This window comes from Rhyacophila brunnea, unplaced genomic scaffold, assembly GCF_057557595.1.
Source record: "Rhyacophila brunnea isolate RB1 unplaced genomic scaffold, BYU_Rbru_1.0 scaffold_11, whole genome shotgun sequence".
Classification (NCBI taxonomy): Eukaryota; Metazoa; Arthropoda; class Insecta; order Trichoptera; family Rhyacophilidae; genus Rhyacophila; species Rhyacophila brunnea.
The window spans coordinates 23,425,686-23,451,902 of NW_028232763.1; the positions used below are offsets into that span (position 1 = coordinate 23,425,686).

A 26,217-nucleotide genomic window follows, 5' to 3' on the forward strand; every position below is an offset into this window, starting at 1 on the left:
TCTGTAATAATTATTGGCATTTTTATTATATGTATACGCATTGCGAAGGAAGTCACAATATTTTTTATTTAAAGAATCGTTCCAGAAATAAATAATATTATTAATGGTACTAACTACCAAGACATACGTTTTTAACATTACAATTTTAACAATCGTATGTTTGAAAATATTTCGGGCGTCTTCCACGAATTCCTATGCATCAACATTAATTGCGCGTCGTGTTAATTTACTGATATTTTAATTATTTTTCGTCTGAGGGCCGTAAAATTTATTCTGAAACGAGGGATAAGTAATATTGTTTAATATATATTTAAACAAAAAATAAGTACTGATTTTTTTTTACATACATGGTCAGCAGAAGCTTGCTTCGGTGACAAAAGCGTCTTAACAATTTTATGTTACTTCGTAATTTGAGTATCACGGGGTTAGGTTATATCACTACTCATATATTTTTTTAGGTCCATTTACCTGGATCACCCAATGTTAAAACTCCAATTTTTTTGGGTGCGTTTGTTTGTGCATCGTTAGTGCACGTTTGTACACGTTTTTTTTTCGTTTGTGCACCTATAATAACCGAAAAATTCCAATTTCAAATTGGGTGTTCCAGCTAAACGTTGGGTCACCCAATGTTGAAATTTCAACTTTTTTTGAGTGCATTCGTTTGTCCATCGTTAGTGCACGTTTGTGCACGCGTTTATTTCGTTTGTGCACGCACATTAAGGGGGTTATTCACATTTCAATTTGGGTGACCCAGCTAAATGCTGGATACTTGTGTCACTAAACTTATATTTTTTTCAAAATTTAAATTGTAAGCACTAGTGCGTTGGTAGTGAACGTTAGTGCACGATTTTTTTTTGCCTTTTCACCTGTATTCAGCGTGCTATTTAATTTTTAAGTTTGTATGCAAAACCTGACTGCGTGGGTTTAAAAAATTTTTTTAGTGAAATCTCTTGTCGCATAGCTAATGCGCAATTCTGCATACTTTTTTTATTTTTTTCTCATATATTGCGTGAGTTATTCGATATGAAATATTTGATGAACGTTAAGTAGAACCATCCAACAAACTTTTTTAATTTTTTATTAGGTCATCAATTTGCCTATTATTGGCTTACGTTTGTGCATGTACTTTTTTTGATTTCGAAATTATATCTTGAGAGATATTATTTTTTTAAATTTAGTGACTTGATACTTGAACCATTAAATTTACCTTAAAATTGTTTTGTTAGATGCATACGATTACATATATTTTTTTAAACTTTTAACATGATTTTTTAATTTTTTATCTCTTATATTAAGCTATAAATTTGATTTTGAATGGCCGTCAAGTTTTAACATCAAACATTTTTTTTCCACATTTTTTAAATGCACACCTTTGAGTAATTTAATTACATGATTTTTCATGTATTTTGTATTGTTTTTCCATGTAAATTACGCGAAAAATTCCAATTTTTCCATTTTCACTAAGTACCCCGTCAAAATATCCCGAACAAAAACAACCGCATCCGTTTGGAAGATGCAGTCAAAAGAATCTCGCAAAATAGCCAAAACGGTGTATGCTCTCTAAATATTTCGGTTTATAATAGATTATTTAAAAATAAATATTTTGTATACACAAAAGTGTCAAAATTTAAAAAAAATCATTATTAAACTTAAAATTTGTCTTTTTATTTATGATTTTGAATGGATGAATGTTAGTTTCATAAGCAAAAACGCAGTAAATAATAATTATACTTACCTACTGTTTTTAACTTATGATCCGTAATAAAAAATAAATAAGTTATAATACAATAATTAGGTTAGTATGCATATTTTTGAAAAAATGCAATGTATTTTTATGCAACGATATTTTCTTCAAAAGATAATATTGGAATGACATTTCGTCAACTAAATGCGCGGAACTTGTAACTCCGTATTAACCAACTTCACAGAAGGAAGAAAAAACTGTTTTAAAATAAAACGGACCGGTTTAGGAAATTTTAACACTTTTAGTATTTTAATGTTATAAATGAGTAAATCTGGTCATTTTTACAAAATATTTATTAACATAGAATATAGAAGAGTTACATGGTTTGCTTTTGTTTTTTTGAGATTTGAGCTGGGAGTTACAATGTTTGAATTAAAATAACCAGCACCAAGTTTTACAGTATCAGCTATTGCTTGTCTACGCTTGTTTTGCTATTTCAACAATATTGTGTTGCAAGATACATTGTAATTATAAATTAAGTCATGCGGATGGTAGGGTATTGACTTTCCCTACACACAAAACATTTTTTAAATGCATACCTTTGAGTAATTTCATTGCATATTTTCTCATGTATTTTTTATGGTTTTTCCATTGAAATTACGTGAAAAATTCGCATTTTTGTATTTTCACTAAGTACCTTGTCAAAATATCCCGAAAAAAGCACCCGCCATCGGTACGGAAGGTCCGTACAAAAGAGTCTCGAAAAAGCCAACGCCGCTGTAATACTGCTTACCTACCTGTTGTTAATGAACAAACGAAATAGTTTATACACGTAGGAGATCTAACGATACTATGAAAACATCAATTTGTCATATATTTGTCTATATTTTGAGACTCTTTTGACCGGACCTTCCATACCGATTCGGGTGCTTTTTTCGGAATATTTTGACGGGGTAAATGCTAATGGGTGGAAGTGTTGGAGAAAAATTGCATCAATGACAAAGAGATTGAAAAGTCCAATCTCTTTGATCAGTGACAATATAAAATTATTGATACATTTGAATGCTCGATACTGAAACGTCAAAAAATCGCAGCGCTCCATATTAAACTTTGTATGCCAGCGCTCCATTGGCGAGCCAAAAGTCCGACGACAATAAGTCTTCAGATTTTTCTACGTTCTGCTACTGGCCAACAGACGTTCAACGAAACGAGTATATAATTAATTTGACGAGTAAAACAGTCGACTTTGACAGCATAGATAATATACGTATATCTGACAGTTAAATCGTGATGGCGTTAAATGATACCGACGTTTTATGTTTTTTGGGTTATTGGGTGGCAGATAATGTAATAACGAAGCAAAGGGTACACAAATACTGGGTGAAACATTGGATAAGGAAACGAACGACATTATCCCACACAAATTTAATACGAGAATTGCGTTTGCAACCGAGCGATTTCCGCAATTATTTGCGAATGTCGGAGGATGTATACACAGAACTGTATAATTTGGTCTCCCCATTTATTAAAAAAAAAAATACTATGATGAGGGAAGCTATTTCTCCTCATGATAGATTATGTGCAACCCTGCGATTTTTGGCTGCCGGCGGAACATTCACTGACTTGCATTATAGAACTGCGATTGGAAGACAAACTCTGGGCAAGATAATTCCCGAAACTTGCCAAGTCATCATTGACGTTTTGCAAGGAGAATATTTCAAGGTGTGTATTATATTATACGTCATCTAATAAAGTTGGGCAAATTTACAAATATATCATTAACAAGTAGACATTGGTTGGTCTTATAAAGTGAACGTTTGGTGGATTGTTTTACCTATATAAATCATAGACGGCAACATCATAAGAATGGCAGACAAGATGCATTTGAGATAGGTATATATATAGTCACAAATAAGGCCATCGTTGACATGCTAAATATTCAATAGACCATTAGAATGCTGTACCTAGCCAGGACTCTCCATATAGGCTGTAAGCAAGCTGCTTAATTATTCCTGTTGAATGTATTGTAATACTAGTCATATTCTTCGAAAAGCAAGCATGGAATTTGATTTCTAAATGAGGCCACATAATAATATAGGTTTGCTAACATAGCTCAAATACTTACCATTTGTTGTATCGCTTAAGCTAAGGTTTATAGGCATAAAAACAAACAAAAAAACAAATATTTTTACAAGATATTTATTCATACAAAAAACATTAATTTATTATACCGGCTTTTGTACATTTTTGCTTAATATACGATAAACTGGTTGAGTATGAACAGTAGTTGCTGGCATTATTTTGTCACTTTGTCCCATAAAGGCAACTTCATGCATCAGCTTCTCGGCCAGCAATCTTTGTCCCTGTGACATCGATCGTAGTTTCATGGCCATCATTTTGCCAAAAACATCAAATTCATCTTCAGTCTTGCTTAGTTTGTCGGTGATTAATTCTAACACTTTGTTGGCGCTATCATTCGATTTTTTTCGTTTGAACGATGGGGGTTCTGGTGCTCTATTGAGATTCGACCTTGGAGTAGTCGACAACGTGGATGTTGAAGGCGAATATTCTATCTGTAAATAAAATGTTGATTATTTTTTGTTGCAGTTCCCTGATACGCACGAAGAAATGGAGACGATTGCAGAAGAATTTAATAGTAAATGGCAATTTCCAAATTGCCTGGGCGCAGTTGATGGGAAACACATTGCAATCGTGCCACCTGCAGGCGCCGGCTCCCACTTTTATAATTACAAACATTTCCACAGCATTGTTTTGATGGCGATTGCAAATGCTAATTATGAATTTATTTATGTTGATGTTGGAACAAATGGACGTATTTCTGATGGAGGCGTACTGAGAAAATCTGATTTTTTCAAACGTTTAGACGAAGGCAGATTAAAAATACCTGCACCAAAAAAACCTACTGCTAATTCTGATGCACTGCCATTTGTTTATATTGGCGATGAAGCCTTTGCATTACGTAACGATTTCTTAAAGCCGTATTCACAAAGGCAATTAAATCACAGTAAAAGAATATATAATTATCGGACATGCAGAGCCAGGCGAATTATAGAAAATGTTTTTGGCATTTTAGCTGCTAGATTCCGCATTTTTCAAGCTCCAATAAACATGAAAATTGAAAATATCAATACAGTTGTATTAACTTGCTGTGTGCTGCACAACTTTCTTCGTCGCAAATCAACACATACTTATACTCCTTCTCATGACCTTGATAAGGAAAATCCTGAGACAGGTTTAATAGAGCTCGGACTGAGGTCACAGGACACCTTAGCGCCTTTGGAAGCAACGACTAATCGGAACTCGACTGCCAATGCTATGAAAGCGCGAGGAGATTTCGAAAAATATTTTAATACTACCGGGGCTGTCACATGGCAAGAAAGTATGATAAGCAATAGATAAATTAAACCAATGTAACAATTTAGTTAAAATGTTTTACCTCAATACAATCTTCGTTGTTTAACGAGTTGGAGTAACTCTCATCAGGAGACATGTTTTCCAAATCGTCCACCATGCTGGATATTGAGCTCGATTCTGTAAAACAAAATGTAAATTGTTAAAATACAACATAATACTCAAACTTGTTTTTTATTATCTCTCCCCTAAGTACCCATTCCTTCATACGGTTAATATTGATATTGGTATAATTGGTGTAATCCAGTATATCGGGTATTTTCAAAATGTGTTTTCCGCTGTATTCCTCATAACCAAACTGTACCATTAATTTTGATTGATGATTGACGATTTATTGATTGTCTCTGAAGGAACCTAACTCGAGCGATTTTTGATTTTATGATCATTTCTTTTCTTCTTCTTTCGACCATGTCCGATCATAATATGGACCTCCACGGAGTGGAGGTTTGTATTGACAGATTTTGTTTTTACGAGAAATGGATGTCAGCCACTTGCTCAACATATTAGGTCCATACTCTGACTCATACACAAATTGAAATTCAATGTGTACTTGTCAGACCCAGGATTTGAACCTGGGACCCGACCACGACTCAATAAGCCAACGCTTAAGCCGCGCTTCCACCGCCATGATCGTACCTATATATTATTATTTCTTACCTAGCTCAGCAAAGAATAAATAATTTTATTGTGACTAGAAATGATTCATAGCTGTATGTTTTAATTGCTTAATAGTAGCTAATCTAATGCGATGTCACTTTCAGAGATACGACAATGTCATAGTCTGCACGTGTATAATAAATAGCTTTAAAGCATTCCCTCGTACCTATATATTATTATTATTTATTACCTACCTCGGCAAAGAATAAGAAATTTTATTGTGACTAGAAATGATTCATAGCTGTATGTTTTAATTGCTTAATAGTAGCTAATCTAATGCGATGTCACTTTCAGAGCTAGGTACGACAATTTCATAATCTGCACGTGTATAATAAATAGCTTTAAAGCATTCCTACGTACCTTCCATTTGGTCGTTCAAGAACTCCAAATTTTTATAGTACCACAGTTTGGGTAGATAAACTGCGTCTGTGCCGGCTCCGCTTCGATATGATGTCCTTACTTTATTTCTCTCCTTTCTGTAACCCGACCTCAATGTCTGTATTTTCTTTTTAACATCGTCGACCCTTGCCTGTGGCTCCACCTTGATTAAAATCTCCAAAAGTTCCGCATACGCCAAGGACTTGGCATCACGATTCTTGTATAGTGGGCTGGTCGTCTTCCACAACGATGGGTTGTCTTTAAAACAACTAATAAAATCTTCCAAGAAACTTTTCGAATGCACTCGTAGATCTACCATTGTTGTTATCGATGTGAGATGTCCGAACACTTTGAATGACAGTAAAATAATGATGGCGCTGTCGTCCGTCGGCATAGATATAAATAATGTGACGGTAAAGCGTGGTGAACGTACGAATTTCAGCGGCTCGGCGAGTAAAATATCAAACATGTTTGAAATCCAACGAGCCTGGTCTGCGGATTAAAAAGTCCGCAGACCTGGGGTGCTCCACGCGAAAAAAAAGTCCGAAGACTGTAAATCGTCTGACTTGCGTGCCAATGGAGCGCCGGCAGTAAGTTGTAAGATAATAACTTAATTCCCTTCCGAAATCTGTGCGTCGCGAATAATTCGCTCTCGACTTTTATTTGTAACGTAATTTCTCTAATTCCCTGTTAATTTCAAGTATTAAAAACCCTATACATTTTTTATCGTTTGTTGACATACCTACCTTTGGATCACACTTTCCTGGTTTTGGTGACAAATAGATGACAACACTAGGTTCGTTTCTTTCAACCGTTCGTTCGAATAGATAATATACGTAAAACGGTTCCTTGCTATGCGCATTTTAGTGCATTTTAGTCTATGGATGTCTGACTTCGTTCTGTGTACTGCTGCTGACTTTAATTCTATGAACTGTCAATGTTTTTGTTTATTACCTATATTAGTTATTATAAAGTGTATTTTCAATTCGTATTTATTAAGACAGAATGAAAATCAACTGAATTTGTTATTTTCATAAATAGTATCAAATATGTCAGCTGATATAGTACAGTGTGCGGAACTTCGTTCAACGAAGCCTCTCGCATCAGACTTCAGTAGACATTCCATTATAAAAATTAATACGCCACAAGTAAGTAACCATATTTCGTTTAATTTTCATGAACTTACTTCTTAGTCTAACATTATTGTCTCGAGGTAAAAATTATTCTCGTTAGTAGGTATAAGTAAATAATTATTGTACACAAGAGGCATAATAACCATAGATAATAATATAAAGAATCACAATAAAACAAAATAATGCAATCCTCACTGTTTTCTTTCATTTGTTTTCAGTTTTCAATTGGCAGATCGTTATCTAATTCTGAAGTAATTGCCTTTTTGGGAATATCTCGCATACATTGTATATTAGAGCAAAATTCTGAAAAGGCCTGGACAATAAAAGATTTTAGTAGATTCGGTACAGTCGTGAACGGCTTCACCCTGGACAAATCTGATGTGCACATTTTAAAAGAGAAGGATACTATACAACTGGATTTAAACGGAGAATTCACATATACTTTTTTCTCAAACGAGGTAGCGCCTTCCAAAAACATGAAACGGAGGCATTCTGAATGTAGTATGTCAGATGTGGATGAAAGATTACGGAATGCCAAGGATAAATTCAACTCTACTCAAACATACGAAATTGATAACATGGAGAAGAAAATTCTTAATGCTGAGAAGCATCATTTAGATACCGTAAATGAAAAAGTCGTTTTAGAGACATGTCTTTCTGATGAGATTATAAACTTAGAAAATACACTCCGGAAAAAAATTATCAATCTTAACGGTTTGGATGGTGAAACGTTAAAGCAGAAGGAACTTTTAGAAAAACAACTTTCCAACGATAAAGAGGCAGTCCGACGAAAAATTAACATTTCTATCACAAATCTGGAGGTAAGATTGAACTAATGGTTTTTTTATGTTAATATTTCCAATACACACCTCATTTGAGCTAGCCAATAAGAAAAAAGTAAGTTTTTTCATTTTAATAATTCAACGGTTCTTGTCGGTGCACAGGAAGCCAGCGGCAAACAAATTTCAGAAATTGCTGATATACTGGATTATTTGTTAGGTTAGGTTTTCTTTTTTCATGTTAAATATGGATTCATTAGTTGAATTGGCAAATTTTGTCGGTGGCCTGGTTAGCAAAAATTCATACCTAGTGTTATAAATATGTGTTTGAATCAGTGAGTGAACCCAAAGATTACCTGAGTATGTTTCAACTTTATTACAAAAGTAACACTCTTGAGTCTTGACCCTTTGCTAAGTTCATATGACACTCCAAACATTGGCATAATAATAATAATTGTTAATAACTATTGCGCATGAAGAAAGTTATCATTGACGACACTTGAAAAGTAACAACAACCAGTTTGCTGATTGATAATCGTGCCAAACTAGATGAGTTTCCAAACAATAATTTACTCGTGCCTAGAGTTGCATATCTGCGACTCATTGTCATTGGTGTGGGTGGTTTTAAAACTTTCATGCTATGTTTGAAAAACTTAAAATTTCTTGGCACATTGTTTGATAATCACTGGGTTGGACAAAAGACCAAAAGTTTTTCTTCATATAAAAAACATCTGTTAATATCTCCACTCAGTCTAGGTCTATATGCTCTGCTTATAATAAAACAAATGAATTAACATACCAAAGTCATAGATAGAACAATGTTACTTACCATGTCAACCAAAGTAATTCTAACTTCGCCTGGAACTCCTTCATTCTACTTTCCTGCAATAATTATGATAGTTATGTCTCTACTTTTACTATCTTCCTAGACTTTATGATATTATCTTTTATCTATGGAAACTCCACTGGTTGCAACACTTCTATTTTTATATGTATTTATAATCAATATAACTTTTTGTTTTCCTTAATAAAATAAAATATGTGTTCATATATTTAGTTACTATGCTAAGAAGTATTAGAATAACTCTACCCATAAGCATCCAATTCGTGAAATTTGATTATACTAATTATTGTGATGTCTGGTGGACACAAAATCTTTTAACCGGATGGCTGCTAATAGCATCTTAAGACGCGTACTTTTCCATGAACGGAACGCTGCTCATACAAAAATGACGTCTTTGGACGTACCGCTTTAAACGGGATTTTACTAACATAAATCAATTATTTTAAATATACAAATATGAACACACAACGACATATATTGGGAATATCGTCACACACTCAGAATTGAAACAGAATTCGTTTTTACCACTTGAAACGTAAATGATTTGATTTTTATTTTTACAATAAAATTCGCGGCGTGCGAGGTACCGCCATACATACACCTACCGGCAGTAAAAAGGTTAAATATAAGAATGTGATAAAATTGCCAGCCGACTGGCGAGACCGAATCTTGACCCTCCAATCAAACTAACTTATGTCCTACAGTGCTATAAACTGGAAATATTTTATAATCACCATGTAACGTTGAACACGATTAATCCTTGCTTTTTATTTAAATAAAAGTTTCTTTAAAATCCATTATATTTTTAGGAAAAAATAAATGAACAAAAACTTCAGAAAATTTCATTAGAAAATGAAAATAAACAGTTGATGGACAGATTGAAAAGGGAGAGGGAAGACTTTGAGAGAAAGATAGAAGTAGCTCACGTCAAACAGCGGAAGCTGGACCTCCTCGAAAAGAAATTGGCAGAGTCGGAAGAAAACAGGCTGACTGACCAAAAAATTAAACTTGAGCAAGACCAACAACAAAAATTGGCTCAAGAACAGGTATCGTTAACGTTCAGAAACAGTATATTTTTATAGCTTCACTTATGTAGGTGACAAAATCATTTTGATTTGTCTGTAAGAGTTCACTTATTCTGTGTCATTCCATTAATTAAAGTAGGTAACTAACATTTACTTCATAATATTCCAACCTGCATCGTTGTGCAGGAACATTCTTAAATGATTACTTCTAAAATTTTTAGCTCAAAAACCTCAAAGCCACAATGGAGGAAGATCAAATTATTAAAGAAAAAGAAATAGAAGCTCTAAAATTAAAAATGGAGAAACAGGATCATTATTCAAGGGAATCCACCGAAGCCAAGGAGAAAGAATTTACATCTAGATTGGAAGAAATAAAAAATGAAGCTGAAAAAGCCAAAAAGATTCTTAATGAAACGGTAATAAATATAATCAAATTAATTTTCAATACCGGAAATCAGACACCTCACATTATCGATACATTCAGTATTGTGAGCGATCACATCCTTTGCACAGGCTCTTGGCAAATCAGTCATCTTGAGTCGTGCTCTCTTAGTGAGAGTCCTCTGGAATTGGTCGATGAAACCTCACTAATTTAAATTATTTGCATTAGCCCGTCCTCATACCCAATTGAATATGCAGCTGAATTTAAGGTGTTCGATTGTCATTAGACATTGGGTTTTTTTAACCACTCTTTTTTTTTCGACCATGTCCGATCCTAATAAGATCATATGGGCCTCCGCAGAGTGGAGATTTGTTTTTACGAGAAATGGATGTCAGCCACTTGCTCAACCTATTAGGTCCATACTCTGACTCTTACATAAATTGAAAAAACAATGTGTACTTGCCAGACCCACGATTCAAACTTGGGACCCACGACGCGCTGTGGCCCCATCACATTTTGCATTCTTTTCCTCTTCTCAAAGAGAGTGCACTGTAAATCAAGTCCCGGACTGCACTTGAATAAAATCATTTTTTGTTTTTGATGCCTGATAATACTATTTATGACTTATGTGGGGGGGGGAATGTGTGCATTGTTGTGATGTTGTGATAAAAGGAGCGTTATTTGTATATTATATGAAATCATCACATTCTATATTGAAAATGGTTTCTTAAATATTGATGATCTATCTTTTCAGTTTGAACAACACCATGCAAAATTAGAGGCCGAAAAAATGTCTGTGGAAGCAATATTACTGAAAGAGAAAAAAGAATTGCAAGAACATTTAAATGAGAGAGACATAGAAAAAAGAAAACTTCAAGAGGCTTTATCAGCAAAGGAAAAAATGGAGCAATCTCTGAAAAAAATACAAGTGAGAAATGCATTGCAAACAAATACCACACTTTCTGTTTCTTGATTAAAATTTAATTGAAATACCTGTTATTTTAATCAGTCTCACATAAACTAAAAAAAGCATTGTTGAATAACTGTACAGATGCAAATGTCTATTTAAAAACTTTCAAAATGTTTTCCTACATGCTAACATAATAAATATTGAACATGAAGAAATAGATGTTTACATGTCTGAATATTGTTGTTTAACTATTGGATAAGAAATGATAATGTCTTTAGCATTTATCGTAGATAAACGTACTTTAACCCATTGGTGCCCAAACGCGATAAATTATCGTGTTTAAAAAGGTACTTGGTAATGTTTTTTTTTCCCACCATATTAGAGCGGCATCTATTGGAAAATTCTGGTATGAAATGTGTATAGAAAGAAATTCTCTACAGATTTAATATAATAAATAGCATGAATTCTTACCAACCATTATACAATGTTGGATTTAAAAAAGTAGGGTACTGTTTGGTTAAAGCGGATACAGCGGAAAACGCATTTTGAAAATAGCTGATAAACTGGATTATTTGTTAGGTTAACCTAACCTAACCTAAACTAACAAATAATCCAGTTTATCGGCTATTTTCAAAATGCGTTTTCCGTTGTATCCGCTTTAACCGAACAGTACCAAAAGTAGTACTGCATTTTAAATAAATTTACAGTTTATGACATCCGTTGATTGAATCTTTAGTCCAATATTTATTAAAACAGTTCACTGCATAGAAAAATTAAGTATTCATGTTTCCAACCAAGTTTTAAATGGAATGCATTTAAAAATCTATGCTACCAAGGTTATTGACAGACAGTGACGGAAAAATGTATTTTGTTTTTATTTAGTAATATTTTTTCATTCGGTTTCATTATGAATCGTGCTTGTTTCATATATTGTCCTACAAATATCTTCTCTAAAATGCTTTCCTAGTTATTAAAACCAAAAGCCTCAGTGCTGCCATGCCAAATAAATCTCGCAGCATAATTGTGAAATTATTATAAATAACCTTCAGCTAATTATTTCACTGGCCTCGGTGACTTTTTATACAGCTTAGCAGCTTAGGCTACATATTTTAGGATCCATTGTCATAACAAAGATTTCCTTCAGTTTAATAAGATAAAATGCATTATGAATGTTAAGCCGATTAATTTCTTCAGTGACTTGTATCTGTAACTTAACAATGCAATCGACAAACAATACACGGCTGTTCCAGATTTTTTTCTCTCATATTGTGTAAGAATGCATGTGTTTATTTTATTTGTAGCAAGATTTGCTCGAGCGAGAATCGTTGGTTCGGCATCAAATGGAAGAGGAGAAGGCGAGTTGGATGTCGATGCTGGCCCGTGAAGCAGAGACTCGCGATTCCACCGTCAAACAATTACAAGATGAACTTGAAAAGGTGCCTTCCCATATTATTATCTTCACATCCGTTTCCATAAAATAAAGACTGCATGTATTCTTATCATAAATGTATCGTATTTATAGATTCTTTCCAAATATGTACATTAACACAATGCTTACGGGCCCTTTTAATTAATTTTGTAATTAACGTGTTAATTTGCATTTGAAAAGCAATTAGCAAAAACACCATTTTGTGCGGCCCGTAAACAAATTTTGTTAATATAAAATTTCCATTTGTAGTCATTCAGTAGTGTGCCGTACTAGAAAACAGTAACCCTAGTTACAATTTCCAAATAAAAATAAATCAGCATGTTTTTCTTAATTTATATGTAACCGGGTGTGTAATATTTTTTGGCTGTCTCTAAAGACACCCCCCACTCTACCCTGTTCTCAGTCATCATTGACTACATCGGAACGGACATAACTAGTGAGTAATACTTATAACCGGGATCTATTTTAATCATTCTTAAGAAAACCAATGAGATAACTCTGTTTAGTCACCATCTGCATCGTCAATTTAATCGACACTAGATAGATGAATTTATGTTGACAATTTACTTCATCACTAGTAGAATAATATAGCATTTGCCATTTTGGAGAAATTAGCAATATTTTTATAGTAGAGTTTGTCACCAAATTTTGATTGTACTGAAGATTCTTTACACATCAAAACTTGATGAATTTCAAAATGACTTCCCAAGCCCATGGTTATTTACTACTTCACCGTTTCCAGCTGTATCGGCCACTGTCTACGTTCAGGATCCACATATCAAACATTGTAGCTATTTCAATTCAAGTATTTCGAATGAGACGCATGTTGACAAAAGAATAATTTGAGAAGGTTCTGTAGTCATGCATATCTTATGAAACAGGATATTATGTATTATGTTTAAATATTATTGTCAATTTTAGGATGAATGCGCCGAAGTTTCCAGTTCCCAAGTAAACCGAGTCTACCTAGAGTAGATTTGTAGAAATAACGGTTAAAGTTTATGGTGGAAATTTAAAAAGAATGCATGCTTCCATTATTTATCTATATACAGGCGATCTTTTATTTTAGTCAATCCTAATTGGCCAAAGTTTGCTGATTGTTCAGTGTTAGCCCTTGAGACATTATAATTCTCCATCTTCAACCTTTACGTCTTTATGTGTCAATCCGGTCGTCAATTATGCGATCATTATTTTATTGAAAAATAAATAAAACCAGTTATCAGAATATGCGACGATCGAATGTGTCAACGTTAACCCAATCGGCGCGTAAAGTTTCCATACAAAAGATGTACTGTCCGCGGTAGGTTTTTCGAAATGTTATTCTTCCCTGTATTATAATAAATACGGCAGTTAAAAATTGTGGGTACAACTGTTATCATGCCTAGATACATAAGGATCCAAGTGCCACACTAAAACACATAATGGAGTGTTGAATTTAGCTGTGTTTACTTTAATAAAATCTACCATAGTGCTTTGCTCTGATTAACTCTGTAGCCATTTTCGATAACAAAACACTTGAGTTCAAAGCAAGTGCGCCGATAAAGAATTAATCACTCACTAATTTTATTTTACTCCTGTTAAAAACACTAAGAAATGCCATAAAAATTATTGAAAATAATAGCTTTTATTGGTGACTTTTGAATTATTGTTAATTAGTGTTATGTTTTATTGGTGACAATTACATTAAAATTGGATGGCTAGTCAACAGTTTTATTTCGTGGCATGGATTGTGTCAGCATTTTACATGTTTTATGGGCCATACTAATTTCAGCATAAAGTGAGTCCACACTGGTTGAAAATATTATAATAATTTCTTTGTTATTTTTTTTTTTAGTGAAACTTGGATTTTATAGATTACTTTTCAGTTTTATTGAGCATTGTGTTATGTTAGTGATTGTCATTTTATGTTTTATAAAAAAAACAATATTTATTTTTTTAAATTGCTAATAAACATTTTGTGCTATAAAAACATTTTTTTGGGTAAGGTTTTAAAAATTTATAAGCATTAAATTGCACGCGAAGATAATATGTAATATAGTTGAAAAGTCAATATTCCATGATTTATATTAATTTATATTAAATTGTATACGTACCCGTGTGTGTTTTTTTATCAAAAATTTATACGTTTTACGTATTCCTTCATAGTAATTCGTAATTTATTGGTAAAACTTGCAATCCTCTAAAATATAATAATATATATTTTTTCATTTCGTGTGGACGCATCTTTACTACATATTTAGGACTTTCAATAATGAGCTCGATTTATGACTTTGAAACAATTGGGGTGACACATGAGTAATAAATGACATAATCCAGAACACAAGTTCAAGTACATTTTTAGAAATATTACGACAAATTTCTTTTCGTTTTTTGGTTGTCTTTTTCGTATTCCCGCACATGATGTAAAAATCGCGGTGAATATTCAACTTTACACGGTAAATACTCGGCGCACACTCAACTCGAATGAAACATATTTTGTGTACCTACTGCGCAGCCGCAGAAAAATACCGCGTAGATTTGAACTGATGCAATCGTACCGGTGAATCTCAATAGATCGAGGGGGTTCGAAAGATCGATGTTTATGAAATTAAAACAACATATTTTTGACAAAGTTATTGATATGGCGGTAGGAACACGAATCAGAGCATTTTTCAATACAAAAATCAATACTATGCGTGAAGTATTTCCTACTTTACCGACATTTCAATTTTCGATATCAAGTGGTGCGACATCCGCCCAGTATAAGAGCTTATGTTTAAAACAACATATGTCCCATCCGCGGCGATCAGGTTAAATGTGTAATGCCTATTTAGGTACGAGGGTGGGTCAATAATTCCTTAGAAAAAAGCATTAAAACAGTTTTTATTTTTGTATTTTTTTTTTATTTCTCAACATAATCTCCTTGGAGCTCAATACACTTGGTTAGACGTTTCTCAATTTTTTTTAAACCGTCAGAAAAATAAGTTTTCGGAAGGTCCTCAAAATAAGCATTTGTCCGATCGACGACTTCTTCATTTGAAAAAAAACGTTGTCCACTTAGCCATTTTTTTAAGTTTGGGAAAAGGAAAAAGTCACTGGGGGCTAAATCTGGCGAATACGGTGGGTGGTCGACCAATTCGAACTTCAATTCTTCAATTTTAGCCATTGATCGTAAACATGTGTGAACACGGGCATTGTCCTGATGAAAGAGGATTTTTTTCCTGTTTAAATGAGGCCGTTTTTCTTCAATTTTGTTTTTTAGCTGGTCCAATAAAGATGCATAATAATCCCCTGTTATTGTTTTTCCTTTTTCCAAATAGTCAACGAAAATAATTCCACGTGCATCCCAAAATACAGTAGCCATAACCTTACCAGCTGATTTTACGGTTTTCGCCTTCTTTGGACATGGTTCGCCTTTCGCAATCCACTGCTTTGACTGTTCTTTCGTCTCGGGAGTATAGTGGTGTATCCATGTTTCATCTACAGTCACAAAGCGACGAAAAAATTCATCCGGATTGCGTTGCATGAGCGACAACAGGGCTTTGGAGGCCACCCGCCCTATTGCGTTTATTGTCGACTGTGAGCAAACGCGGCACCCATCTTGCAGAAATTTTTTTCATGCCCAATTTGTCATGTAAAATAGAAATGACACTACCTTTTGAGATCCCTGTAACCTCAATTATCTCACTCAACTTTAATCTTCGGTCACTTAACACCATATCGTGGATTTTATTGATCATTTCTGGTGTAGTCACCTCTACAGGACGTCCTGAGCGTGGTTCATCCTTTGTTGATGTACGACCACGTTTAAATTCATTTAACCAGTTATAAATAGTTGCAAGTGAAGGAGCAGATATGCCGTGAACTAAATCCAACTCATTTTTTATTTCCTTTGCTGTTAACCCTTTTATATTAAAATGTTTAATAACAGCTCTAAACTCAATTTTCTCCATTTTCCATTTTCCACAAGCAAATTTTTTTTTTAAATGTACGAGAAACACACAACAACCCGACCAATCTGATTGAAACTTCGCAGCATACTGAATCGGTAGTGCCGCTGCATGAAAACAAACCGCTTACAGTACTAGTCGCGCCACCTGTCGGCTTTTCTAAGGACTTATTGACCCACCCTCGTACTATTAAATTTTTTCTGTTTTGATTTTTCCAGGTTAAATCTGAAAAGAAACTGTCCCCCAAAGCGGAAAGTAAAACATCACACATTAATGAGACGTCAGTTGACGAATCTCCGTCTACCTCAAACGGTATGGGTGCGAACGTATCGCAAAACTTTCCAACGGCCATACTCAGTGAGTTTAATCATCTGATGGAGTCAGAGCTGCAGTGCTCCATATGCGCTGAACTGTTCATCGAAGCGACCACCTTAAACTGTTCGCATACATTTTGTAAACTGTGTATCAACACTTGGCAAAAGAAGAAAAGAGACTGTCCTATTTGCAGGTGCATATTATTATACGCTGTAGATTTAGATTATTGTGTAAGCTACTTATTCCTCAACGTATATTTAGAAAAGTGTCTGCGGTGCTTTTTTCCTAACCATCGGCAAAGTACGGCATAGTGCAATAGGCCATAAAAGTTTCAGTGGTTCACTAGCGAAGTGAGTCAGAGAGTTTATGGACGTAAAATTACGTTTATCATTGAGGGAAATTCTAGGTGAAATTCGCGAAATAAATGAATGATCCACAACATTTGGTTGTCCAGTTTGGTTGAGATCTCACGAAGTTATGCAAATAAAATGGCCACAAGAACACAATTATCGTGTGTTTTTCTGATATTTGAAAGTCATAACAAGAAAATGCACATGTAAACATTTATTATCACCAAGTAGCAAGATTGCATGCATGGATCAAAAAAGTTCAGAAGCTTCTGAATTTTCACGCAATAATTGGTACTTGCATGGCGGATGCGCATGTGCAGTAAAACGATGGTGGCGAACCTGCCGGAAGAATTATAAACTACACCGCACAGAACATTTTGACGTTTACCGATTATCTATGAATCTGTCCGAAGCTGTCAATTAGCACCATACAATGACAACATCGCATCACGGTTACGCTTGAAGAATGAGATTGGAGAAACAGTCAGCACATTTACGTGTAAATGGTCGCGATAGTTTAAAACACACTATTGGTGCCAGTAAATCCATGCACGTGTACAGGCGCTGTTACACTTTTTTTGACATCATTACAGAGCATTTAGCCTTAGTGTACTTACCAGTGGCGAAGGATGGAGGTAGGCTGTTAAGATCCGCCATAAATAGTGCACATTAAATTTTTTCAGACATACATATTTGTTTTCATTGAAATAAGACTACAATTTACAGATAGTGTTGGTTAGATTTTAAAATTCAATTAAACCCTGAGAAACTAAGCCATAATAGATAATAGTCAAAAAATACATGTCTATCTATAAAATATCTAAAATTATGCAATTAAATCATACATAACTTTGAATATTTTATAAATAGAATAATATTTTTTATTTATTATAGTTTGGTTTAGGCATGGTTTAATGAATTAAAAAAATTAACCAACAATATGTGTAATATGTATTTTTTATCCAACGAAAACAAATAACTATGAATGAAAAAGTTTGCACAAGTTTGTCGTATTGCCCAAATTGGACCAAAACTATTATGGTTTCGTTTAGGCAGGGTTTAATTGATTTTTAAAAACTAACTAACACCATCTGTAAATTGTAGTCTTAGTTCAATAAAAACAAATACATATGACTAAAAAAGATTAGTGTGCACTATTTATAGCGAATCTTAACAGCCTACCTCCACCCTTCGCCACTGGTACCTACCTTGCCAAATACAAAGACGCAATTCTACGTCAAAAACAGAACATTGTTGCCCACAATTATTGTATTAGTATTAGATCAGTCTCTTGATATACCTATGACTATTTTCATGATTGAAGAAGTTATTGGTAACATTTTTATTGTCTTTTTTTCAGAACCAATATTACTTCAGAATGCAGGAGTTTAGTACTGGATTCTTTTATAGAGAAAATGGTTAACAACTTAGATGGCTCTGTAAAAGAAAAGCGTTTGCAGACACTGAAGGAACGATTAGGTATTTATTGAATTTTCTTATTTGGTAATTTCTACCCAATGTCAAGTATGTTTGGTTAGCTGTGGATAATGCATTGAATTATATCTGAGTATGTATCTGTCACACAGAAACACAAGGTGACCTGCGTATTCTCATAGAGGTCATTCCACTCAAAATTGTCGAAATCCGTATGCCATGGTAAATTGCTTTTTTTTCTTAACGAGCACACATAGACCTCCATAGGGCGGAGGTTAAATTAACACACTTTTTAGTCATTTGCTGTGAATCAAATAGCTACACTTTGAGAAATGATGTGTGAATCTTGTCATATACGGGATTCAAACCACTACAATAACACCGTATGTACGGTATTAATTTTTAATTGTTATTATATGAAGCGTCCAAAAGCCCGTGGCAAACACCAATATGTCCAATTAGCAATGATAGTAGTAAATGACGTTTTTGTGTTTTTACTATTAAATTATTTGTTTTAACGATTGTTTACCTCTTCCATCATTTTGTATTTCCAATTAAGAACAATATGCATATTTTTATTAGCCAGTCCGATAATTGCAATAAATATAAGTGAAATAAAATTAGAGAAACCGGCATTCGTCTGTATTTAACTTGTCAGTGTCTGCGTGTAATTTCCGTGACATGCGAAACGAGTTGTCACAGGCGTACCGAGTACTGCAGGGTGGCTAGGAAATATGTTTTGAAAATTTAATTATATTAATATATTATAATTATTGTAGTTATAAATATATGAAAAAGATAAAATTAATAATACTATTTAGAGCATGGTTTCCCAAACTATGGGTCGCGACCCACTGGTCGACGTGGTGGGACGAATATTGAGTGGGCCCTCGCCACTGTATAAATGTAAAAATAGGAAATGATAAATTTGATATTTCATTCATGAAACACTTGAAACTTTTATTATTGAAAACCAAGTGCAGCCTAAGATGAATGTACTGTCTGAAATTTCCAGTCATTTATCACTGTTAAGGCGATGTCTTTGGCCTAAATTACACATATAATGTGACTTTCACGCCATCTATTTATATTTACAGGCATCTACCATGAATTTCTAAAAATCTGTTACTAAAAACTTTGGTCGATTCCAACCAGATGGCAGTAAGTTACCATAATAAGTTGCAAGTATTGCCAGATGAAAAAAATCGCTAGACAAAAACTCATTTACATATTATAAGAATATAATATATTCTACTTACTATAATATTATTATATATATATACTTATTCAAATAATTATTAATTTTTTTAAATAAGTACAATATTTTATTATATCGTATTGACATTTTTATGATAGTATATTATAATATATTGTAGGTATATAATTTGATCAAATTCAATTACACAAAAAACGTTGTTTATGGAATTACCTTCACTTATTATAATATAAAAAAGTTCTACTAGTTATTTTGTAATATGTGACAATCTAATTCACTGTGAATTGACACATATAATTTTAAATCGTCTGCCAAGAGTAAAAACTGGATTCCATTGATAACATTGACAATGTCACAAGATTTGATATAATACACGTGATATGATATAAGAAAATAAAATCGCTAAGACACTTCGCTTTCTTCCATTTTTTGTGATGCAAGTGCTTTAATCGTATGTCCAATCACGAGAGTCCTTTTTGCTGGACGGCGTGGGTACGGGGAATTTGAAAAAGAAAGTTAGTAAGCGTCCTTTGTAAACCGTGTACGGACCTGTGTAACTAATTGTAAAAACAAAATATGTAATGGACTATAAAGTAACGTTGTCCAACCAAATATTAAAATATATAACGCTAAGACCGCACGAGAAAGACTTAGTGTTTTATTTAATTTTACCAACATATATAAATCCTTTTTTTATCTTTTTTTTGTGAATCCGGGGTTCGATGGACACCTGAGCTAGCCGCTGGAACCCCGGGTATCTCAATTTCTTATCTCTGAAAACTGCTTGAGATTCATACAGGATAAGAAATGAGATGAATACAAATTGAAATCACCAATGATGGTTATACAATTATCAACTGGCAAGTTTTCAAAGTATGAAAAGAACGAATTATATGCATCGCGAGACGATCGCGGTGGAAAATACACGTAACAGTGAAAAATGACCCATTTCACCGTAATCGAATAATAACGACATCAATAGCTGCAGCAAAGTGACAGTCAACAACAGATATACTGTCTGGTCGGTCGGAGCGTACAGCAATGAGAACGCCACCACCTCTCTGCCCAAAATAAAAATTGCATTATAGTGAATTTTTTTTAGCTTTATAAGCTGGCGACCCCACAGAAAACCCGTCGCGTTCCGAGGTTGGGAACCCTTGGTCTAAACAGTCATCTCGCTCGAAAGTTTAGCTTTGCCAAGAAAAGTGCTGTTAAAACATAGCACTTATTGTAACAATTACAACAATTGGATACAAACCTTCCTTAGATAGCAGCGGGAAGCGTCTTGCGTACATAGTCTCAGGAATAGACACGCTGGATCCAAACACATGTTTGTGAAAAATTGTTTAGGTTTAGGAATCAGGTTATAGAAAGTATTGAGAATACTAGACGTGTTGAAAATAAATCTTGGTGAATATCTTCACCTTGGAAGTGAATAGAGGTAATCCACACAAAATTCAAAAACGTTTTTATTTGACCAAACAATTTTTGAAATACTTATTGGTTATAATTATTATTATGGTGAAGAAAAATAACTGATCTTTTTACAGGAACATGATTTCCATCAAATTTGCTAAACAATCTAATACACAAATGACATCCGTGAAGTTCTATTCACTTCCAAGGCGACGATATCAGGAAAACATGTATAATAAATAGTAAAACGCATGCGTAGATTAGAAATGCGTTTTATTATCGCTCAAGTCCGACAATTCTAGGAATATATTCTGGAAGAATTGCCAAAGAAACCAAAATAACCACTAAATAAACTAACTATATATGGTATATAATTATATAAAAAAGTTCCACTAGTTATTTTCATTAAAACATTTTAGAATATAATAAATCATTGGTTACATTGTATAGCATTGTAAATTAATAATAATTATGAGATATCGTTATAAGCATAGAACACGAAAAATCTGAAAACCATCGTGAAAATCCACGAAACAAGCATGGCATGCATAAACAGCTACAAAAGAAGTTGTTTATTCTAATGAAGTATATATAATAAGCAATATTATTGAAGTTAACCCACGAGCCATCACGTGGCCCTACATTGGTTGATGTGAAGCATCTAGTTCAGTTTTAGGCTGGGAATGCCCTAGGAAAAGATACCCAGGACTAAGGTTGCTACGCTCAAAGTGAGCTCTGACTGAGTTTAAAGAAGTTACTTTCTAATGCAAAGTTCCGGGGAGAGAAGAGCGCAAGGAAATTATTAAAATAAAAATAATTCTATTGTATATATGAAAAAATAATGAAGCTAATCATACGAACAGCAAAAATTACGTGTAGAGATCTTCACGCCCGCAGTAAGACGCCGCAAATTTTTTAAATGCAGGATAATTGGCCTTAGTAGCAACCAAGTCGGACGGCCCGATGGGCCCAACAGCTGGTTGGACCGACCTGAGCATCTCCTCCCGTTCGGGAGCACATTCTAAGACATTCCCAGAGGATGTGGTTGGCATCCTGAATTACCCCTCCGCATGGACATGTCGGACGGCTTACAAGTCCAAGCTCAAAGAGCTTGCCAGCTAACCCACCGTGTCCAATCACAAATTGATCGGTGTGATGGTCAGGAGTCAGATATTTGGTTATCTCCAATCGCCATTTAATGTCTGGAAAAAATTAAAATGTGTGCCGGCCCTTGGTTGATTCATTCCACCGTCGCTGCCAGGTCTTCTATGCCGCGTCAAGCGTCAATAGACGTATAGTCAGGTTACTTTTTCAGCAACATGCCGAGGAGGCGGGGCAAGGTGAAAGTCACCAACAACGGCCTCCTCACCTTTGAGGAGCTTCGTTGACGGACCGCTGACCTGTATGTGCAGGTCAAGTGGAAGAATGCGGCCAGGACCGGAAGCGCGTCCGTTGAAGTTGCTCGGTAGGCCTTTGTGATTTCTAAGAGCGCACTACGTAGTCTATCAGTTTTATGGATACGCGAAATTCCATGTCCAAATGTCAAGGAAAACTATGACATATTTATTGCGAGAATTATATCAGAAGTCAACATAAATTACTTTTTTATTTTCTTCGCTTTAGTTTGCAAATTATTTAATATAAACTCAGGTTCGCGAATTCTCATACCCCGTTGGATACGGCTATCAGCTAATTCTGGAAGAAGGCAATCATTATAAAAACTTATCAAACGCGGTAGAACACGTGTCTCAAACTGTGGATCTGGCAAAAGTCGTATGATTTCGATTCCACTGTCGGCATATACAATTAAATCACAGTATTCCTTCTTCGCAATGTACAACTGTCCCTGTATTTGAAACCAATAATTATGTGATTCTTTTAAGTGAAGTACGGAGTTCACAATAGTTAAACATAATATATTGTTTTGTAATGCTGCCTCTAAAATTGGTTTGGAACCGATGGACGGAAGACATTTAACTTCTATCAACCCATTTTCCCCAATTAAACCGTCGGGGCTTGCTCCTAAAAATGGGAATTCCGTTCTTACAAAAAGACCACAAGGCATAACAGTGACTTTGTTTTTTGCTTCATATAAGGCAATAGCAGTGCGTTCATTCTTCCTGCCATACATTATATCCTTTGTCACAATATCACTTGGGAAAAGTATATTTTTAACAGTATTATGCCGTGGTGTCGTATTTCTCATTTTGAAAATATTCCCAAACTTAGATGCTGTCAAACGTTTATGCCTGGCATCAATCCACAAATAATTTTCACTTTGCCCTACTGTCGCCAACTGCAATTGCTTACAATCTGTATCGCAAGAAACCCCAGCCTGTAAAGATTCCATAATTTCTTTCATTTTCTCCTGTAAGTCCAACTGTGGAATATCTGAATCGGCAGCATGCGGGCCATATTCACAGTCAGCTTGGTTGCTTACAGGGACAGTTGGTTTTTTATACCTGGAAGTGAAATCTAAACGTCTCGCCTTAAGACGATTTTGACGATTTAGCCGACTAATAACAACACTTTTAATTATTTGAAGTAATCTGCACGGCACTCAGAGTGTTCGCCAAATACATGATTGGGTCCATTTTTCAAATCCAACTTTAACTGAGTGATATTGCCTTCGCATCGTTTTATAGCGTATCGTGCAGCACTTTTGAGACGTTTAATCTCCTTCCGCAATAAGCTTCGGCTTTTCGTATCGTATTTTACGTTATTAACCATCGTATAAAGTTTGCTAGTGTAGCATTTGACCATGTGATTCGCGCATTCCATTTTTTTAATTTTATACCCAAACGGTGCTCTCTCACGCACCCTAGCAAATACACTTGAATCACCATCCCCTATTAAAAATTTTACCCATACTTGATGTTTGTCAAAAATATAATTTAGTCCCTCAACTACAATGGTTTGCTCCATGCCTGTCGATGGTCCAGAAAAAGATATATTACACTCATGTTTCTTAGCTGGTTTTTTTTCATTGGCTGCGATGGTACAAATGTGGCAATATTTGTTCTTAACACCTAGGTAAAGAAGTTTTCCTGTTCGTTTTCCGATGATGCATGCCACTCCGGATTTGGCAGAAAAACTATGGCCATAACTCCTTCTTGACCAACCTCCGTCAACAATGACCGTTATATAGGGGTGTTTTTCATCAATTTCATTATTTTCTATAGCCAACTGTTTCTCGATCTCTATATCCTTCGACATTTGATCACACAAATGAGTTTTCCATGACTGGCTAACTTTTTTTTCATGCCTTTGGAACGTTCCCGAAGACATGAATGGAATTCCCACAATACCGCATAATTCCTGTGCCTGACTGTAACCAATCCCGATATTTAAAGATCCCCAAACAAATGATGTATTAATCGTAGACGTTTGGGGTTCAGTTAATACTGACGCTGTTTTCTCACAACACCTGCATTCAAAATGCAATGTTGACTTAATACCGTATACGATATACCGTATACCGAATACGTTTTCAATTTTTTCGGCCAACAGCTCTGAATGTCTTCACAACTATCAAGTCTCACACAATAATTGTGCTCATCTGTCAATACTGGAAGATTGTCTGGGTCATCCGAGATGGATACATCACTATTTATCACCGGAATTGGTTCACAAGCAACGGCTGTGTTGGATGATACTAACTTCCGTTTCCTAAAGTATTCATCACGACTTTCCATCAATATTTTGGTAGTTTAAGATAGTTTTGTATTTTTTCTAGTGTAGGACTTATATTTTTTAACACTTACACATGGCACATCCATAATTATTAATAAAATATAGGTACTAGATCAATATGTAACAAAGATTTATATTCACTTATCACACACCTCTGGTATTCACTATTTAATTAAACTACACTGAATATGTGATGTAATTTAAACACTCACAATATAATTTATCACAACAATATCACGTAATTTGCACTGAGTAACATAAATTATATAAAAATGCATAAAACATAAAGAATAACAACACGCCAAACGTCAGTAGCTACAACATAACCTAATAAAATAATTTCGGTTGCAGAAAATCATACAATGTGTGATTTCTTCACCAAAAATCAATCAATAATCACACGACCTACTTAGTAACGAAAATGTTACTGATTAGTTAATTAATTTATAATTAATTATAATTATTACAATTAATTAATAAAAAGATAAAATTGATTGGCGGTTGCCTAAGCGCGCGGTGATTATTGATGGTGCTGCCATAATATGTCAAAATGCGAGATTTGTTTATTTTTATCATAAATAATGGTAAAAAACAGTTGTAATTTAAGCAAATACTAATTGAAAATAATTTTCAGTATCAAATTTTGAATATAGGCAGGTTCCTACGTATATTAAGTAAATATTGTAATTTTAATTTGTTAAGTTATTTTTATTCATATGGCAATTTCGCATAGAAGTTTAACACAAACTGATTTTTGCCAAGATTCAGAGAAAAATAATGTTATTTTGTCTTGTCTATGTGTGAGTTTCATTTTCAACGTCATGTTATGGTTGTGTGTGTATTTTGTATGAAGAAATTTTGTTTCCAAATAATTCCACGACGGCAGCACTATACGGCCAAGCGTCGGCTTAGTGTTGTCAGCATGTTGCCAATTCGAGCAATTATTATGGTTTCGATTTCTATCGATTCGTTAATATACAAAAATACAAGATTAAATTTAAATAACTGCCGTAAAAATTAATAAATAATATTTTTAATAGAAACGCTAAGCGTTATTCGCGATAAATTGCGTGTAAGCCGAGATATTTCGATTTTAATTGCGTGCTTTCTAACCTCTAAATCGATGTTTTTTAAATTTGAAAAAAAAGATATAAGGATATAATAAATTCCAATTTACGTTTAGCGTTTCGCTAGGTAATAGATTTAGGTAT

General features: G+C 34.3%; 2 protein-coding genes across 3 annotated transcripts in view; one reads left to right on the plus strand and one right to left on the minus strand.

Annotated features, from left to right (window-relative positions):
• Positions 1-3,874: 3,874 nt before the first annotated feature.
• LOC147078490 (uncharacterized) lies at positions 3,875-6,512 on the minus strand. The gene is made up of 3 exons (XM_085957254.1): positions 6,134-6,512; positions 5,142-5,236; positions 3,875-4,257 (listed from the first exon to the last, which is right to left on the minus strand). The coding sequence occupies exons 1-3, from the start codon at positions 6,468-6,470 to the stop codon at positions 3,910-3,912; spliced, it is 780 nt and encodes a 259-aa protein (XP_085813380.1). The 5' UTR covers positions 6,471-6,512; the 3' UTR covers positions 3,875-3,909.
• A 504-nt stretch (positions 6,513-7,016) lies between these two features.
• LOC147078491 (uncharacterized) overlaps positions 7,017-26,217 on the plus strand; it is a 42,699-nt gene continuing 23,498 nt past the window's right edge. For both annotated transcript variants that reach the window (XM_085960169.1, XM_085960168.1), the window contains exons 1-8: positions 7,017-7,299; positions 7,503-8,105; positions 9,717-9,953; positions 10,154-10,348; positions 11,069-11,242; positions 12,526-12,660; positions 16,801-17,090; positions 18,608-18,726. In XM_085960169.1, the coding sequence (XP_085816295.1) occupies positions 7,201-7,299; positions 7,503-8,105; positions 9,717-9,953; positions 10,154-10,348; positions 11,069-11,242; positions 12,526-12,660; positions 16,801-17,090; positions 18,608-18,726 (1,852 nt within the window). In that variant the 5' untranslated portion in view covers positions 7,017-7,200. The remainder of the gene's footprint in view (positions 7,300-7,502; positions 8,106-9,716; positions 9,954-10,153; positions 10,349-11,068; positions 11,243-12,525; positions 12,661-16,800; positions 17,091-18,607; positions 18,727-26,217) is intronic.

What these genes read in the sequence shown, in the direction of transcription:
- LOC147078490 (XM_085957254.1), bottom strand. Translation starts at nt 6,470, where the DNA reads ATGGTAGATCTACGAGTGCATTCGAAAAGTTTCTTGGAAGATTTTATT. An exon ending in CTTGAACGACCAAATGGAAG is followed by an intron (nt 5,237 to 6,133) that starts GTACGTAGGAAT and finishes TTTGTTTTACAG; the next exon opens with AATCGAGCTCAATATCCAGC. An exon ending in ACAACGAAGATTGTATTGAG is followed by an intron (nt 4,258 to 5,141) that starts GTAAAACATTTT and finishes TTTTATTTACAG; the next exon opens with ATAGAATATTCGCCTTCAAC.